At 41.8% G+C, this 18,380-nt stretch overlaps 1 protein-coding gene across 1 annotated transcript; it reads left to right on the top strand.

The window, feature by feature from the left end:
• Positions 1–3,044: 3,044 nt before the first annotated feature.
• ndufa4l2a (NDUFA4 mitochondrial complex associated like 2a) lies at positions 3,045–12,319 on the top strand. Its single transcript, XM_072448807.1, has 4 exons — positions 3,045–3,245; positions 6,625–6,710; positions 8,197–8,257; positions 12,215–12,319. Exons 1-4 carry the CDS (start codon positions 3,201–3,203, stop codon positions 12,269–12,271), a joined length of 249 nt encoding a protein of 82 aa, XP_072304908.1. The 5' UTR covers positions 3,045–3,200; the 3' UTR covers positions 12,272–12,319.
• Positions 12,320–18,380: the final 6,061 nt, after the last annotated feature.

Genomic DNA, 18,380 nt, shown 5'->3' with positions numbered 1-18,380 from the left:
ATCTCACACTCATTTCAAATCGCATCTCCAGCTGTGAAGATATCAACATCAACATCAACATCAGCTCCTCTTTTACACTTTGGCAGGAGATCAACCCGTGCCAAGTGTCCACACGACTTTCCAGCACAGTACATGCCCCCAAGTTGCCTAAAGAGCACTGCTGTCAGAGGCATTGTCCCCTGCCCGGGCCCTCTCACTCACAAAGAGCCCGATTGTGTTGAGATGGTGGAGTGTGTGGACAGCTGCCAGCGGCCGGTCCAACGCAGGAAACTGGGACAATCAGTGTGCGTGTGATGTGCCACTGGACAGCCCAACAGACACCTTAAGCTATTGTTTTATTCTGTTTTGATCTTTTATTAGTCACAGATTCTGAAAAAACCCTGTAAAGGCACACTATATAACTTTAAAGTTGTGGATCATGCAAAATTGACTTTTCAGAGCTTTTAACCTACAGTTCCTATTCTGCCCCTCGGATGAGCAGACGGACGGGGCCTACTCACCAGGATGAGTCAGTCTGGTGAGTGCTTCTTGTTTCAGTCCATCCTCCAGGAAGCACTCTGTACCTGTAACATGGTCCAAGATATGGGTGATGTTTTATAACTATTATGTAATGGGTGTTGCACAACACTTCTTATGATCAAATATGCCCTTAGGGTAGACTACTAAACTGAAAAAATATCATAATATGGGATCTTTAAGTATGTACTGTACAATTGTAATGTGGGTTGAATTATTTGCTTTAAATAGACCTGAATAAAAATAAATGTTTAAACACTGAAGAGCATAAATGACTTGAGACGTTGGTCACCCCTCATATAAATGTGCTCCCCCACGTCCAAAATAGAGGCTAAATTGAAAAGAAACTTGATGTAAATGTTAAAGCAAGTCTCATATTCCACCCTTTGTGGAAAGGACAGTGTGTTTGTTAGTGTTTCCATTTCCCTGTTTCGTCCCAGTGGATTTCAAGTAAACAACAACAGCCATGTACATCTCTGTGGGACATCCCCACCCTCCTCCTCCTCCTCTTCCTCCGTCACAGTACAAACTGCAGTAGAAATACTTTTATGCAAGTAACCGTTTGGCTTTAATTCCCTATTTCAGCACTTGTTCATGTGATTTTACCAGTTGTACTTCAAAGGTGCTTAAACGTGTGTGTTACTGTGTTAAATTATTTAGTATTTTTGGTTATTTTAAGGAGAATATTAACTCAACATTCCCTCTACTGGGTAAAATGAATATTACAGATGCACTATGTAACTTTTTGTAATGCTTTTTATTGCCTCAACTGGAATAATCCACAATTTGGCTGTTCATTTTCATAACATCAGTTGGAATTAATCATCTCCAAATCCCTTTTTAAAAACATGCATTTGTGTACGACAGGCTCGCCTCTCCACAGAGCTGACCCATGAGATGTACGTGTGTCACCTGCTTGTGTGTCACCTGCATGTTATCGTCATACTGCGGAACATTTCAGGCAAAGTAATAATGTCAAGCATGAAAAGCTGGTGCATCTTTAACCCACACAGTCTGATCTGAATAATAAATGTAATTAGTCTGTGGACAAAGAGTAAAACACGTGGCATTCTTGAACTACTGTAGCTATAATGACATACTATTAAATTATAACGTGATAATAAATAATAATAATGCATTTGATTTTTAGAGTGCTCTTTTGGACACATAAAGATTCTTCACATTGAATTTTGGCAGGACATGATTTTCATTTTGTTCATTGTAAACATCAATATTGATTTAAAATGGCTTAGTAATAGAAACAAGTGACTTCCTGATAAGCCACAAGGGGAGCGTCTCCATGGTGACACTTCTAGTAACAAGCAGCAGATTGTCATTCATATGTTTATACTTGTCTACGTGACATTTTAGAATCGACGTGTGACAGACATTTTCTGAGCACTAAAGCCTCAAATGCAAGAATTTCTCAAACATTTATGAATGGATTGAAATTCAAACGTGATCATGATGATAATGCTCATAAAACTTGACTTTACGTAATATGTCCCCTTTAATGGAAACAAAGGAAATGTCCTACACGTGACGTCAACCTCAACATCAAATCTTAATGAAGTCCAAGTCAGGAATAAATTGGCACGATTGACTCTGTAAATATGTTTTTTTTCTCTATCTCTAAGCTCAGGAAAATGGTGTCTCAAAATGACCTGGAACTTATAATTCATGCATTTGTGTCTTCACGTTTAGACTATTGTAACAGCTTGTTTTCCTGTCTTAACAAGAAGGAACTCTCTCGTCTGCAGCTGGTCCAGAACTCTGCAGCGAGGATCTTGACCCGCACAAATAGAAGGGCCCACATTTCACCCTCAAAGCCCTTCACTGGAGCCGGTCTCCTACCGGATACAGTTTAAAATTCTTGTTTTAACTTTTAGAGCTTTAAATGGTCAGGTCCCATCGTACATCAGCGATCTGATTAAACCATACGCTCCCTCTCGCTCACTAAGGTCCTTGGATCAGAAACTGTTGTTGGTTCCTCGCACCCGTTTTCGGACCAGAGGAGACAGATCCTTCCAGGCTGTTGCCCCCAGACTCTGGAACGATCTTCCGTTCTCCCTACGGTCACTGGACTCAGTTACTGCTTTTAAGGGTCAGCTTAAAACCTTTTTATTTAGTCAAGCCTTTTAAATGCACTTGTTTTACGGACTGATTCTACTGTATATTGTTGTATATGTGTTGTTCACTGTAAGTTTTTTGTGTTTTTATTGTTTTATTCTGTGTTTTGTGAAGCACTTTGTGACCTCTGTCTGTGAAAGGTGCTATATAAATAAAATTTACTTACTTACTTACTTACTTACTTCCTCTAGTTTCAACACATTATTCAAAGATAAATCTGTAAGTCTTTGTCAGAGATGAGTTTAGCGTTTGTGTGATGTGGACATCGAGTTAGCTGAGATTGTGATCAGGGTAATTGTGGTACTGTTGTGGTCCCGCCGTGCCCCTCTCACGCCGGCCCTTTAGCCCCGCCCCTCTCCCTCCTCCGGACCCAGACTGTTAATCAGACTGTGATCAGGTCTGCTCTGCTCTGAGGTCTGGACTTTTCAAAGGCTTTAGTCCCTCACATCACACTAACCAGACCAGGACCAGACCCAGACCCAGACCCAGACCCAGACCCAGACCCAGAGACCCAGACCCAGGGCACCGACTGAAGACCCACTTTCAGAAGAGCCATGTTGTTCAGGACCGCTGTGGAGAAAGCCAAGAAGCACCCGGGAGTAAGTAAAACTCATTTATATCATGTGAGAAATCGAAATTATTCTTTTTTTTTTTTATGTCTTTTTTATACTAACATCAATGGTTCAATTTGATGTAAAATGAGTGTTCTGATTTGTCATATAGACTTTATGGAGTATTTAAAAATAGTTTAATCAAGAAAGTAATGTCTGATGTCAGCTCTCTATTAAAACAAAAAAAACATATGGAACACAAACTTTGTCATTGAGCTACAATCTGGACTTGGACTGGATTTGGGATTGATCTGGAGTGGACTGGATTTGAAATGGACTTGGACTGGATTTGGGATTGACGTGGACTAGACCTGGACTTGAAATGGACTTGGACTGGATTTGTATTGGGTTTGCACTGAACTTGACCTGGACTTGAACTCATCTCTGACTTGGATGGGACTCGGACTAAACTGGACTTGGACTGGACTTGGATTTCACTTTGAATCGACTTGGACTGGACCAGGACTAGAACTGGACTTGGACTGGGCTTTTCCTGGCCTTGGACCTGGCCTTGGACCTGGCCTTGGACTGTTCCTGGACATTTGAGACAGTCACTGAAGGACAAACAGAATATGAAGTAAGAAATTAAAGTAAAGTGAATCAAACTGAGGAGAACTTTTAATGAGGCAGACGGACAGACAGATGTTTTAATCATTCAAACTTTAATAAGCAACATATTGTCAAGGAACACATTTATAAAATATATTCATTTACTGAAGCGAAACGTCTGGAGTCGAGAGACGGCTTTGAAAAATATATGGACAAGAACAAAGAATATCTCCCGAGCCTTTTAATTTAAATGCATCTACTGTTTTTATGTTAGCATTTAAATTGTATTTCAAGGTTTTTCTGTTCTGTTCATGTTTTTTAAAAGTTTATTTTTTGGCAAAAGCAGTTATCTACCACATTATAATTAAAATTGGGTCATTGGATTAGCATGCTCATACTTTTCCTGGTCCAAAATGTGTTCATAGAAATAGCATAAAAAATACAGACAAACATCGGCTGTGGACCAAAACAAACACAAGTTGGTTTATGCCATAAACCCCATAAACTTTATGGGGAAGTACATGGACCCGTTTGTTTGAAATGAGGTTAAATAAAGTTAGATTCTGAGCTATTAGGTTTCCTTTTTTAAATGTAATTCAGACTAATTAGTAATTGAATTACTTTGGAAATAAGTAATTGTAGAAATTAGATTACTGCAAAGGGATCAATATACAAAGTGATCTGACTAACACGGTCTATTGCACTTGTGGATCATTACTTACTATAAATATATATAATTGTTATTTGAATAAAACAAATAGCAGCGCAGCGCTGCTGAAGAATACACCAATCAAAAAAATCTGAGAACAAAGTATGCAGGGGGCGTGTCTGGGGGTTAGGGGGTGTGTCTTGGTGTAGGGGGCGTAAATGATCTTAAATAAGAAGAAAGAATTATAACATGGTTTGAATCGCTTAAAAGCTAATTTAGCATAATGTCTCTTTAAAACGAACCAAAACAATACATCTCAACTACTCGGATGAGATAAATATCTTGTATGAAATTATTTAAATTCATATTTTATTTAGATTAGATTATTAGATTAGTCGTGCTGTAGTCGTGCTGGTTCAGTCCTGCTCTGACCTTCTGGTTCAGCCTTGAGCAGATCTGGACCTGTCTGACTCCTGAGGGAGGATTCCAACCAGACAAACTATATCCACAGTGTCACTTTGGACATGTTTGATTATCTTTTAAAGACTAAAGCCAAAACCAAACCAGGACTCAACCATGAAGGACTAAACCTGGACTAAACTAAGACTAAACATAATCAAGGACTAAACCAGGACTAAATAAAACTAAACTAAAGACTAAACCAAGACTAAACTAAACTAAACAAGACTAAAGCAAGACTTATAAAGACTAAACAAAGACTAAACCATAAACCAAGACTAATCCAGGACTAATTCAGGACTAAACTAAAACTAAACCAATACCAAACCAAGACTAAATCACAACAATACCCGAGCCAAAGTTAAATTATGGTTAGTTTTCTTTCCAAATAACTGAAAAGGCACGTTATAGTTTTACCTCTGCAGTCACAATGACGAAACGGCCTAATTAGCTTCAGCGTTTGTTAGCGCTGCCGTTAGCGCTGCCGTCTGCCTCTCTGTTTGGCTCATCTGCATAGACCACTCTTCATGGCTTCATACTCCGATGGATGGTGAAATATGAACTCCTTCAATTATTGTATCACCTAAAATGATGCAATTCGAGGAAAACTTTTGGTTCCAGAAAGTGCAGGTAAGTTTCTCAGTTTGGGTCTAGGCCAGGGGTTGACTTTACAGAGCAAATCATCCACAAATACTGGTGTGACACAGTTTAGACATGAACTTTGTTTTTAATTGGAACGATGCAGAAATAGCCACTAGAGGGCGTATCTATATATACGATTACAACTAAATGCCAATAATCAAAATTCTCACTTTACTATCACACAGTATGGTGGGTTGTACATTTACCACAGTCACTTTTTTACTTTTACTCATATCTGACAGTTTAACAAAACTCTTACTAAAAGGTTCGGTTACTTTTCTAGTCGACATGTGATTAGATTTTGTGCATTATTGAATGTTTTGTTTGGTTTTGTCCTTCCAACTGACTCAACTTCAAATCATAAACCAGATGATACTCTCACTGGAGCTTCCCAAAATACTTTTTTACTCATACTTACAGAAGTGTGGACTTGCAAGTTGTGACTCGAGTCAGACTTGAGTCACTATTTTGATGACTTGAGACTTGACTTAATCAAATGGACTACAATTTCAGGACTGGACCTGGACCTGAAGGCCAGTGACTCGAGACTCGACCCAAACGACTTGAGACCTACTTGTGCCCACCTCTGTTTACTTGAGTCAGTTCTTAAAGAAAAAATATAACACTAGTAAAAGTAAGTCAACTTTATTTGTATAGCACTTTCCCCACATATATAGTAACATATAGTTACAAAGAGCTTCACTTTGAACTGATAAAATGTAGATGAATTCTACCAAACTTACTGTGTTAAAGTGTGAGAACTACACAGACAAAGATCATTTGCACCATTTCAGAGCAAATTAATAATTCATGTTATAAGTAATAACATTAAAGGTAAAAATCAAAGGTGTAAAAACGTATTTACACTTTTGATTCATACCTTTTAGACGTGTTAACACCTTTGTTCTTTTGAAATAATTTAAGGTGAATGAACTGAAATAGAACAACCTCAAACTCTAAATTTACACATTTGCTTTATGTTACTGTTGGTTTGTCTGATTGTTTGATAAATAACACAAATAGATTTATACTGTACTAATCTCAAACTGACTGTGTGTCCATGTCCAGCTCGTGCCGCAGGTCTTCTTCATCTGTTTGGGCTTGAGCGGAGCGTTTGTGTACCTGCTCCGATTGGCCAAAGGACCCCATGTGACGTAAGGACACGCCCACCAACACAACTAGCTTACACCATGACAGTGTGTGGAAGTTCAGATGGAAGTGAAAGGTAGATCGAGATGCTGATGAGGCTGATGGTTGTGCTGCTGCGGTGGAGCGCTAAATGAGGGGAGAGAGAGTGTATTTATATGGTTTGACATGTGATTGGTTGAGAGGCAGAGATAACGTTCGTGATCAGAGCAAAAAAGTCTGCATCGTAAAGGCTGGCACAGGTCCATACATTAGCACTAATGCATTTTCAATGGGAGAGTTAGCGTTAGCCTCCAAACATCACGACCTATGAAAAACCAGAGCTGTTTTGGCGACTGACGACCACTCGACTGCCAGAGAGTTGCAAAACATTCTACCAACGTTCTGTCTAAACCAGGACTAAACCTGAACTAAACCAGAACTGAACCTGAACTAAACCAGGACTAAACCAAGACTAGGCCCAGACGGCACGGTAGCATATTGATTAGCTCAAGAAGGTCCTGGATTAGCTCAAGAAGGTCCTGGGATTGAGTTGCATGGAGTTTGCATGTTCTCCCTGTGTCTGCAGAGGTTTCCTCCGGGTGCTCCAGTTTCCCCGCCCACTAAAAACATGTACAACAGGCTCCTCCCCTCAGTGGGACTTCATAATAACCCAGTGGGACTGCAGGTGGAAACCAGCACTTGAGCTACATCCTGGAACAATGCATTTCTCCTGATATTATTCTAAACCAGGACTAAACCGGAACTAAAGGCAAAACCAGTAACCAGAATAGTACTAGTAATGCTGAGCTTTGACTCCTTAGAAAGTTAGCTGTTAGCTTTGAAATTAGAACACGTATAAACATTTCTTTGTTCTGGACATTAATGCACCCAAAATATAGCAGGTCACAACTTCAAACATTAGAGAACTGGACCATTAGATAGTGCCTTTTATTACGCTTATGATTAACTCAAAGTTAAATCTCCAACAAATAAGGCTACAAATGTCAGAAAGTGAGGGTCCCCGTCAGATGATATAATTTAAGATAACGAACAGCCGTTAATGAAAATATTTGAAATGAAAAACCAGTAAAGAGCCATATCGATAGAAAAATAACAACTCATAATCAACTTTCATTTGATAGTAATTCATTATGGGAATGCCATGGAATGGAATGTCTGCTGATAAAAATAATCTTTCCTTTATGCTTTCCTATTAAAATATTGGATTGAATGGTAATGCATGTTGCCTGTGTGTCACTAAAGGCGTCGGTCCACCACAGGCTCTTTTTAAATGAGCTCCTGGTGGTTGGACATCTGTGTTCTTTTGGTTTTGATTAAATGAAGCATTTGACAGAGCACAGGTTGAACCCCTATGTACGAGCTACTTCAGTTTAATTAAAAATGATGCATTTTAATGAGAAGTTCAAAGGCAAACTGGAAGACAGCCCAATACAGGAGAAATGTGTGTCGCCAATGAATGAAATGGTCAAATCAGTTTGTTTTGTGTTGTAGATGGAACAAGACCAAGAACCCTGAGCCCTGGAACCAGAAGGACCCCACGTATCAGTACAAGGTCTTCTTTTATCTATTCATTTACAGTTTAAAAAAATAACAAGAATATGTGCAATGGTGAAAAAGCAACTGGAACAAACAAAGCTCTGGTTTAAAACGTACATTTACACTGGTTATGTTTACATTATACCAAACTGTGCAAACAACTGGGCAAATATAAGAATGAATCAGAAAATGTGAAATATTTATTTAAAGAGGTTTTTTTAGTAATTGTATGTTGCTTCCAAATACAACAGCTATTTTTCATCGGTAGTCAGAAAACAACATATGACACATACGCAGAGCACACGTTCGATACAAATTACAACATTAGAGTCTTAAATGTTGTTGTTGTTGTTGTTGTTGTTGTTGTTTTATGGCGGTTGGCATCCAAGTGTTGCATTACCGCCAGACTTTATTGTTGTTGTTGTTGTTGTTGTTGTTTTATGGCGGTTGGCATCCAAGTGTTGCATTACCGCCAGACTTTATTCCTCAGACTTTGTCGTAGTCCTCAGACTCTGTCGTAGTCCGTAAAAGTACTCCTTCCATTGCTTTGGTGTTACAAAGCCCATGAGGTCATGATATGTCTTTGTGACTAGAATAGTTGTTGTTGTTTCAGACAACAACCGGCTTTATTCCAGGGAGACTCTTCTTCATCTTCCTCTCCTTCTTTGACGTTCGGTGCTTCCACCGTACAGCTTTATTCTTTAGGCTTCATTCTACAGGCTTTAATATTTCCACTGATGGTGCTGCTTGGTAGCCGTGCGTCTACGAGACTGGACGAGGACAGGAGACCACCCCCACCCCCATCTCGTCACTCTGATCACTCTGACTCCCCAAAAGCAGACCCCCATCACTCCGACTCCCATTTAGCGCCTTTAGCCTGTTTTCTATATCTGCCCAATCAAGCTCCTTTGTTCCAAGGAATCTCCCTGCAGCTTTAGCAATGATCCTGATCCTTTCAGTTCTGCTTTGAGTCTGAGCAGCACAGTTTACAACATCCACCATAAAGAGTACAAAATCCTCTCTATCCACAACCAGGGTATTCTCATTAATTCTGGAACCTGCACACTTGGGACCTCCACTCTTGAAACCTTCACACTTCTTGGGAGCCACGCTGGCCTTTCTCATTTCGCCCTGGCTGGGAGCAGCGCTGGCTCCTCTCTCTGTATTTACTCTAAACTCGTTACTTGAAACTTTCTTGACTGCATCTGCATAGGATATATCTTGAGAGACCTTTATTTTCTGCACCTCAGCAGCTCTTTTGCTAAACCTGCATCCCCCGTAGGCAGAGCTATGTTCTTCCCCACAGTTACAGCACTTCAGTTTTGCACCCACGTCACACTTCCCATACTCATGATCTCCTGCACATTTACCACATCTTTGCTTCCCTCTACAGACCGCTGCAATATGCCCAAAGCGCTGGCACTTAAAGCAACGCAGGGGCGGCGGAACATATGGCCTGACGCTATAGCACATGTACCCAATGAACACCTTACTAGGCAGGCACCTCCCTTCAAGTGTTACCATTACCGACAAGCTGTCACATCTTACCCCAAACCGGGTCACCTTCAAACGCCTAGCGTCCACCACCGTAACTCCAGTCAAATTCTCCTTAACTTCATCCACAGACGTCGCCGTAGGGACACCTACGATAACTCCTCTGACCGTGTTTCTTTCAGCATCAGACACAAGAATGTCCTTTCCACCCAGACGTTTAGTTCCAATCGCCTTCCGTTGCTGAGCCGCGTCCTTGCACACGACCAGCAGCGAGCCATCTCTAAGGACACTCGCACTCTTGATCACTCCCACAGCTACAGTTAGGCTCTTTGACAATGCCACTGAATTCCACTCCTTAAAGGATGCACTATCCTGTGCAAGCTTTATGATCACCTTACAGTCTCTGCTCTCACCCCGGATATCAATAGCTTCAGCCTCATCCTGCTGCTCATTCCCAGAACCCTCGGACGAGCTAAGGGACTTTTTACGTTTCCGGGCACGTGCAGGCAGAAAAGGCTGCTCCTCCACGCCGTCCAGAATGTCTTCCATCCCCGATCCACTCTCCTCCGCCATCTCCCGTCTCTCCAGACCGGGTGTTCTTTTATTCCTCAGACTTTGTCGTAGTCCTCAGACTCTGTCGTAGTCCGTAAAAGTACTCCTTCCATTGCTTTGGTGTTACAAAGCCCATGAGGTCATGATATGTCTTTGTGACTAGAATAGTTGTTGTTGTTTCAGAGACCAACCGGCTTTATTCCAGGGAGACTCTTCTTCATCTTCCTCTCCTTCTTTGACGTTCGGTCTTAAATGTGTTGTTGTTGTTGTTGTTGTTGTTGTTGTTTTATGGCGGTTGGCATCCGAGTGTTGCATTACCGCCAGACTTTATTCCTCAGACGTTACGTAGTTGTTGTTGTTGTTGTTTTATGGCGGTTGGCATCCGAGTGTTGCATTACCGCCAGACTTTATTCCTCAGACGTTTCGTAGTCCTCAGACTCTGTCGTAGTCCGTAAAAGTACTCCTCCCATTGCTTTGGTGTTACAAAGCCCATGTCGTGTTGTTGTTGTTGTTGTTGTTGTTGTTTTATGGCGGTTGGCATCCAAGTGTTGCATTACCGCCAGACTTTATTCCTCAGACTTTGTCGTAGTCCTCAGACTCTCTTAAATGTGTTGTTGTTGTTGTTGTTTTATGGCGGTTGGCATCCAATTGTTGCATTACCGCCAGACTTTAGTCCTTCACTACCGGTGTTTAAATGTGCTTGATGTCAGACTGGGATGCTGTTTCTGTGCCTTTGACTGACACGCTGTGACTGAACGGCGCGCATCTCAAAGGAACTGCGTCACCTCTAGTAGAAGCTCTGGTTACTCTGGTTACTCTGGTTACTCTGGTTACCGTCACCTGTTCTACATCTGAATTTAATAAACTCATTCAGTGGCGGCGGAGACAGATGTAAAAGATGTCAGCTTTTATAAATTGACCAAGCTAATTAGAATTGTTTTTAAATGGTTGATGGTTGAAGTATTAGGCAAAGATGATATGAGTATGTTTTTTTTTAATCTAATATTTTTAAGGCTCTTTTGTATGACGATGCGATTGGTTTTAAGGCAGCATGGTTTGGCATTGACCAATATGTAATGCAATATTCAATGTGCGAAAAAAAAACATACAGTGGAGAAAAAATTTGCAGCGTTTTCTGACAATAATGATCAAATTTGTTTAAAATTACAAATGTTAAAATGTAGTGTTTTTACATGCTCTCCACTGGCTCCCCATCAAGCAGCGCTTAAACTTTAAAATACTCCTCCTCACCTTCAAAGCTCTTCACCACCTTGCCCCCCCCTACCTGTCTGACCTCCTCATCCCCCACCGCCCCTCCCGAGCTCTCCGATCCTCCTCCTCTCTCACCCTGACTGCACCAACATCCCGACTCAAAACTTTTGGCGACAGAGCATTCTCCCGAACAGCACCCCGACTCTGGAACTCCCTCCCCCAACCTGTCCGCCACTCTCCCTCACTCACAACATTCAAATCCCGCCTAAAAACATACCTCTTCACCCAAGCCTATGACCTCCCCTACCCCTAGCCTCCTCTACCCCATTGCCTACTCTTCTACCCCCTGTTACATCCCCATCTTTTTCTCTCTACTTCTTCTGTCTTGTTCATTTTATCTGTATATTAATGTGTTCTGTACGTGTTGTCCCCCCTGTCTGTAAATACCCCCCCTTTTTTATTATGTTCAGCGTCTTTGGGTCACTGAAAAGCGCTATATAAATAAAAGTTATTATTATTATTATTATTATGTTTTTTAAAAGAAGAAGTACACAGCAACATATTTAAATTCCTCTACAATTTGAATCTCTCAATTAACTGACACAAGCCTCTTGGTGCTTTTGGGCACGTAAATCAAAATCAGAATAATTATTGACTTGCCTGATTATTTGTCTTTTTACTGGCCGTGTAAAAGTACCGTGTGTTCTGTTCACAGTTTATGGCCATCACCACGGACTATAAGAAACTGAAGAAAGAGGGGCCTGACTTCTGAACATGTCCAGCACTGTGGGACGTCTTCAGCCCTGAGACCTTGATCCGGGCTCAGATCTGGACTCTGTGGTTGTCTCCTACTCGGACATTTAAGTTTCCGTCCCTCGTTCCACTCAGTCAGAGAATGTCAAGAGAAAGTGCAATTTATTTACCAAACACAATTAAATAAATATTCCTCACGTAAAAATCATCACTTCTTTTCTTTTTTTAGCCGTTGTGGCTTTTTGAGTTGTAAATTATTATGTATGTTATTGTTGATAAAACATTGTATGCTCTATTAGCATTTATAATCTACAAATTTAAGATTGTTATGTCCATCCCACTGTGGCCCACAACACTGCACAACTGTCCCGCCTTTACTATAATTAGAGGTGGCCACACCATTTCAGTAGGTCAAATATCAAGCCTGAAGTTAGTCTAATGCAATCCAATTTGTCTAGATCATTTATTTTAAAAGATCTGTTTTTCAGACCAGCGTTTATTAGGTTTTTATACAACATTACCATCTACAGTGCACAGGGCAATGAAAAGACACAAAATAAACACACCAGTGGAACCATATCAAAAACTCAGACAACTGCTTGACCACCTAAAAGGTACAACAGAACCGGAGCACAAATTTCATGTCATGTGCAAAATATACTGCATGTCTTACAATAAAACATACATTTCTAAAGGTTCAGCACACAATAAAGGAACACAGAACAGAATATAGCAAAAATAAAACACCTCAAATCGTCCATTTCTAATTGTTGTAAAGGAGAGAAGCACAATATGGACTGGGATGGAGAGACAAACATCAGCGCTAGATAAAGGAGACAATTGCAAGGCGATAAACCGGGACAAGAGGGCCTTTCTATTGTCGCACACCCGAGACGTCGTCCTGAAGAAGTCGCGCTGCAGAAAACAGTGCCAAAACCTGCGCAAATCAGCTGACAAAATACGTGACCACTATCATGAACTATCCAGTATGAAAAACAAACATACAAACACTGGTCTGAAACGCAAAGCTTTTAAAAAGGAGTCTCACGTAACATTCATCGACAATAACCACACATTCTTGCATGAAACCGACGTGTGTAATGGCTGCGCTCACATACTTTTGTGAATGAGTTGTGCGTGGTTGCGTTATTGTATCGTATTGAAAGAAATGCGTCATGTTTACGTGGTAGAAGCGTGCCTTAGAATAACTGAACCTTGAATAAATTCTACAGTAAATGTGTGGCTGTGTCTTGTGTTTTCTTTTGTATTTTCCTACGTTTTGGCAGATTGCACGGTCACACATAACTTATTAGTACCACCAGCACATTGTACACATCCGTCTCGTTTCTGGGTTGACAGACAGACAGGTGCCATTGTTTTGGAACGGCTCCATCTGTCCACACTGCACCTGTCACTTTTCTGTGCGCAAAGAACAAGAGCGAGACAGAAAGCGGAATTCCATTTAAAAAGTGTTGTTGTTGTTGCATTAAATCGCATGTATAGTGATCAGGATGAGACGTTATAATAATTCACTTCTTCTCCCTGCAAACTTGACACCTATATATGCACTCCCTTTCCCCTCCCGCCGTCATCTTTCGATCTCAGCTACAACCTAATGTCTAACGGAGCAGCAGAAACGTCGGCCGCCTCAGCTTCTTCGTCTTGTCATCTTTGCCACCAACGACGGAGACAATTTCCCTAAACAAATCCATCGCACTAATAAAATAAAGTCATTATAAGCCAGTGATTTTTGGTCTCAGTCTGATAAGTAATACTACAGTAAGTTTTGAGCCATGGATCCAATATGAATGAGTTTAAAATACAAATGCATTGAAACTCTTTTGCTGTAAAGAATTCTACCTTTGTGTTAATAACTACGCTCTATCTCAAACTGAGCGGTAAAAGTTAAATATATGTGTATAAATGGAAATGTATGTATCATATATTTGTGCAGAGTTTGCGTGTTTCTGTGTGCGTCTGGGTGGGTTTTCTCCGGTTTCCCCTCATCAACATAAAACATGCACCACAGTTCAAATCCTCAAGGTCCTGACCAAGACTCGATCCAGATGTGGAGATGTGTCCCCGGGCCCCGTACTGTAACTGCTCATGACAGGTTCCCTGGGGCCCTGAAGGTCGGGTCAAATGCAGAGAATATAAACTTTTTTTGTATAATATTGAAAGGTCAGTGGTTTGATCCTAGCTCTGACCTGTGTTGTTTTGTCTTTGAGCCATAAGACATTTTACCCACCTCTCGCCTATAGTAGTGTGCTTGTGGGTGGGGCCAATGGTGCAGATAAGCAGCCTCACTTCTGTCAGTCTGCCCCAGGACAGCTGTGGCCGTAGAAGTAACTTACCATCACTGACTCATGACTGATGATGAAAACCACTTAGAGTATCCAGAAAAGTGACACACAAACAAGCGCAAAAAAATATTATTATGGTAGTGTTTTGCTCAAAGACAAATGCAGTGTGGGTAACAAACAACCTCACAATTGTGTTTTTCCTCGGTTGCAACAAGTTCTTATCAAAACAGATACATATTAACAAGCAAAACATGTGCCCACTAACCAGCAACTGTGTGGTTCTAAACCCCTTTGCATTACATACTGCAGTTATATCCTTCAGCCAAGAATTTTGTAAAAAAAAAAGACAAAAAATAATCAACAAAACTACAAACAAGCTGTGGCCTTTAGCAGAGGATGAAGGACTCGTCCCTGAGGGTTTGAAAACGGCGCCGTGGTCGTGAGAAAGAGCAAAGGGGAGCGTGGAGATGGTTTAGGGACAGCCTGTTCCTATGTCTCCACTGATGACTGGAGAAAGAGTACGTGACTGCGACATTTGACCTCTGCTGTGACCTCTGACCCTGCACTCTGCTTCTGTGTCTCTGAGGAAGTGAAGTTGTACTCTGCTCTGCTCATAATCAGTGCTGACATCTGCCAGAAAAACTCATTTTAAAATACCCAGTCCAAAAGGCTAAAATAACATTCATGAAACAAATATTTAGTCAAACGGAGTCTAGGTGTAGTTTTCCATGAAGAATAAGATATAGATTTATATAAATAATAAAAATATCATACAAAAAATGGGGAAAAAAAGGTAATTTTGTTCTGGCTGATGAAGAATGGGAAAGTATATGTATATCTCAGTGGAAAACCACAAAATCACATGTTTGGAAAGAATGCTGACAAAATGTATTAATACTGAGACAGGAAGTGTTGATGTAAACATAAATCTCTGCTCTGATGTGGACAGTGAAGGCGTCCATGACAGTTATGTAAGTGTCATCAGATCAGAGCATTAGTGTAGGATCAGGTTTTCTCTGCTGTGAGGACAGAAGGACCAAGGATGAAAATACTTTCAACACAAAATCCATGTCAAGGCGGGGCTAAGTACCACAAATACTCTGTCCTTAGGAGGGTCTAAGGACAGAGGACTCTGGGACATCGTCCCTCACCACCACAGATATTGTTTGATTAATTTATCACTGTCGCCCTCAGAGGCAACTGTTGTTGTGATTTTGGGCGTTACAAAAATAAATTGAATTGAATTGAAATAGATGATTGAATAAGACAGCACACAGACTCACCAAATGCTGACTTGCTCTTGTAATAAACCACCATATTAGCAATTAACAATTAAAAAATAAACATGATATCTTTTGAATGCGAAAAAGTCCTCAAGATATTGCTTTTAACAGGAAGCTGAAGCCCATCATAAGACCTCATCTCTAAATCTGATGTAGCTTGAATTCTTTCCAAATCCATTACTATTATTTTCTTGTTTAAAAAATAATGACTAAATCATTCATTGCAAATGACTCTTGTGTCCAAATCAGCGCATGCTTAGTGTGTCTGAGTGGCCCTGGAGCCGGCTTTCATTGGGCAGCTGCAGTTCCCAGACCTTGAACCAAAGCTGAGCGCTCTACAGAGGGATTAGCCTCAGGACTGCAGCACACTTATGCTCAGAGACTCTCCATTTAACACAACAAACGGCATTCAAAACAACCAGAACAGGTGCTTTTTATAACCAATGGATGCACAAAACATGACGTAGCACTGTGCTTTGAGTGAAGGCTGGACAGTAGAGTTTAGTCCTTTACCAGTGTTGCAAACTCGGGCTGTACAGGAGTTGGGCCCGACTTGGCTCCATTCTTTCAAGCTGCATTGATTGGGCTACTCGAACGGCAGGTTGTCGCTCAGGATGAATAGCATGATTGGCTCTAGGTGGGGGAGCAGGTAGTGGAGCAGTCCGAACCATCGGAATAACTCTCGGGTGCGGAGCAAGCTGGACAATAAAGCTTGTATTTACTGCAGCAGGTTGCACTGGCCTAAGCAACAGGTTCACATGTGTTTCGGTGTCCTGCCTTGAGGTTGATGCTGGTTCAGCTGTAGGCGGAAGAGAAGAAACTCTGACTGGTGCAGGCACATCACTGCGCTGAGGAAAAGGGCTACTTGACGTGCAGTCACGCTCTAGGTTTTCCACGCGCTTGGTTAATGCACTGCTGGTTTCCGTCATGGTGACTTGCATCTCTTTCATGGTTGTCAGCACTTTGTCCCAAGCATTCTCCATCTTCTCCCATCTAGACCTCTCCTCCTTGTCTGATTCTACTGAAATGCTGTCAGATAAGTCCTCTGGATCAGATAAGGCATGTTTGTAGTCTGCCAGATGTCCTGGAAGCTTCCTGCTTCTGCGTGGACGGTGACCACGCTCTGGACTCTTCTCCTGAGGCACCTCATCTGGATTCTGTGGAGTTGTCATCTCGTTGACTCAGCCAAAGATTATCCGGCTCGAAGGACCACTTGTGCGATACTATGTGCGTCCGGTATGCACTGATTATTGATAAATCTTCAGCTGAGTCTTCCTCGGTCAGAAGGAACAGACAACTCCAGTTCACACTTTGAACATTTATTGAGGGGATCAAACATTGGGAGGAGGAGGTCTATATACAGATGGGTTGAGAGGAAAGGTGCGAGGGTGTGTGTGTGTGTGTGTGTGTGTGTGGTTATCTGAAAAGAAACACAATAAAAACTGTGTCAGGAACAGTCACAAACAGGTTGCATTGAATATGGATAAAGGCATGTAGTTACACTCGGCGACCACCAGAGGGAGCCCTGATGTAGTTACACTCGGCGACCACCAGAGGGAGCCATAGTGTAATAGCATCAGGGCTCCCTCTGGTGGTCGCCGAGTGTAACTACATGCCTTTATCCACATTCAATGCAACCTGTTTGAGACTGTTCCTGACACCGTTTTTATTGTGTTTCTTAGGTTTAGGGATGCCATATGATGAAGCTACTATCATTTCCATCAGGTTTGGCGGGGTTACATCTGCGGTAGGAGGATGATAGGCATTGGCTATATCAGTGGGCGGAGCAACATATTGTTGGTTAAGGGCAATAGGCTGCTGTACTCCTGCCACCCGTGACGGCTGATACAAGGGTGTAGAGTAGTGCCTACTGACATCTGCCTCCTCTGCACAACTCTAACCAGGTTAACTCTGCACAGCCTCATGCGCCTGCAGATGTCAGTAGGCACTACTCTACACCCTTGTATCAGCCGTCACGGGTGGCAGGAGTACAGCAGCCTATTGCCCTTAACCAACAATATGTTGCTCCGCCCACTGATATAGCCGATGCCTATCATCCTCCTACCGCAGATGTAACCCCGCCAAACCTGATGGAAATGATAGTAGCTTCATCATATGGCATCCCTAAACCTAAGCTGGCGACGTTCAGGTCAGGCAGAGAGAGTGACTTTGCGTTGCTGAAGAAGGGGCTAGACAGTCTACTTGGCCCACATACTCATCTCACAGAGGAGTATAAATTCCACATCCTGCTAGACCATTTAGAGCATCCGTGTGCTGCACAGGTGGCCCGGCGCTACATTCAAGACCGCACTCCCTACACTAGTGCTATGAGGGCGCTGGAACAGAGGTACGGACAACCTAGGCAGTTAGTCCAGAGTGAGTTGAGTGCCATACTTAATTGCCCTCCTATTAGGGCCGGTGACACTCAGGCCTTCGAAGATTTCTCACTAGCAGTATCCAGCTTGGTCGGTCTCCTCAGCTCTATAGATGATGTGGCAGCCAGTGAGCTTCAGTGCGGTTCACATGTCGACAGACTACTCAC

This window comes from Eucyclogobius newberryi, unplaced genomic scaffold (assembly GCF_026437365.1).
Source record: "Eucyclogobius newberryi isolate DKJ021-1_F unplaced genomic scaffold, fEucNew1.0.hap1 SCAF_17, whole genome shotgun sequence".
Lineage (NCBI taxonomy): Eukaryota > Metazoa > Chordata > Actinopteri > Gobiiformes > Gobiidae > Eucyclogobius > Eucyclogobius newberryi.
This window is presented reverse-complemented; position numbering and strand designations above follow the sequence as displayed.

Coding starts and splice junctions, on each gene's coding strand:
- ndufa4l2a (XM_072448807.1), top strand. CDS start 3,201: ATGTTGTTCAGGACCGCTGTGGAGAAAGCCAAGAAGCACCCGGGA. Junction 3,246..6,624: donor AAGCCAAGAAGCACCCGGGA/GTAAGTAAAACT, acceptor GTCCATGTCCAG/CTCGTGCCGCAGGTCTTCTT. Junction 6,711..8,196: donor GCCAAAGGACCCCATGTGAC/GTAAGGACACGC, acceptor TTTGTGTTGTAG/ATGGAACAAGACCAAGAACC.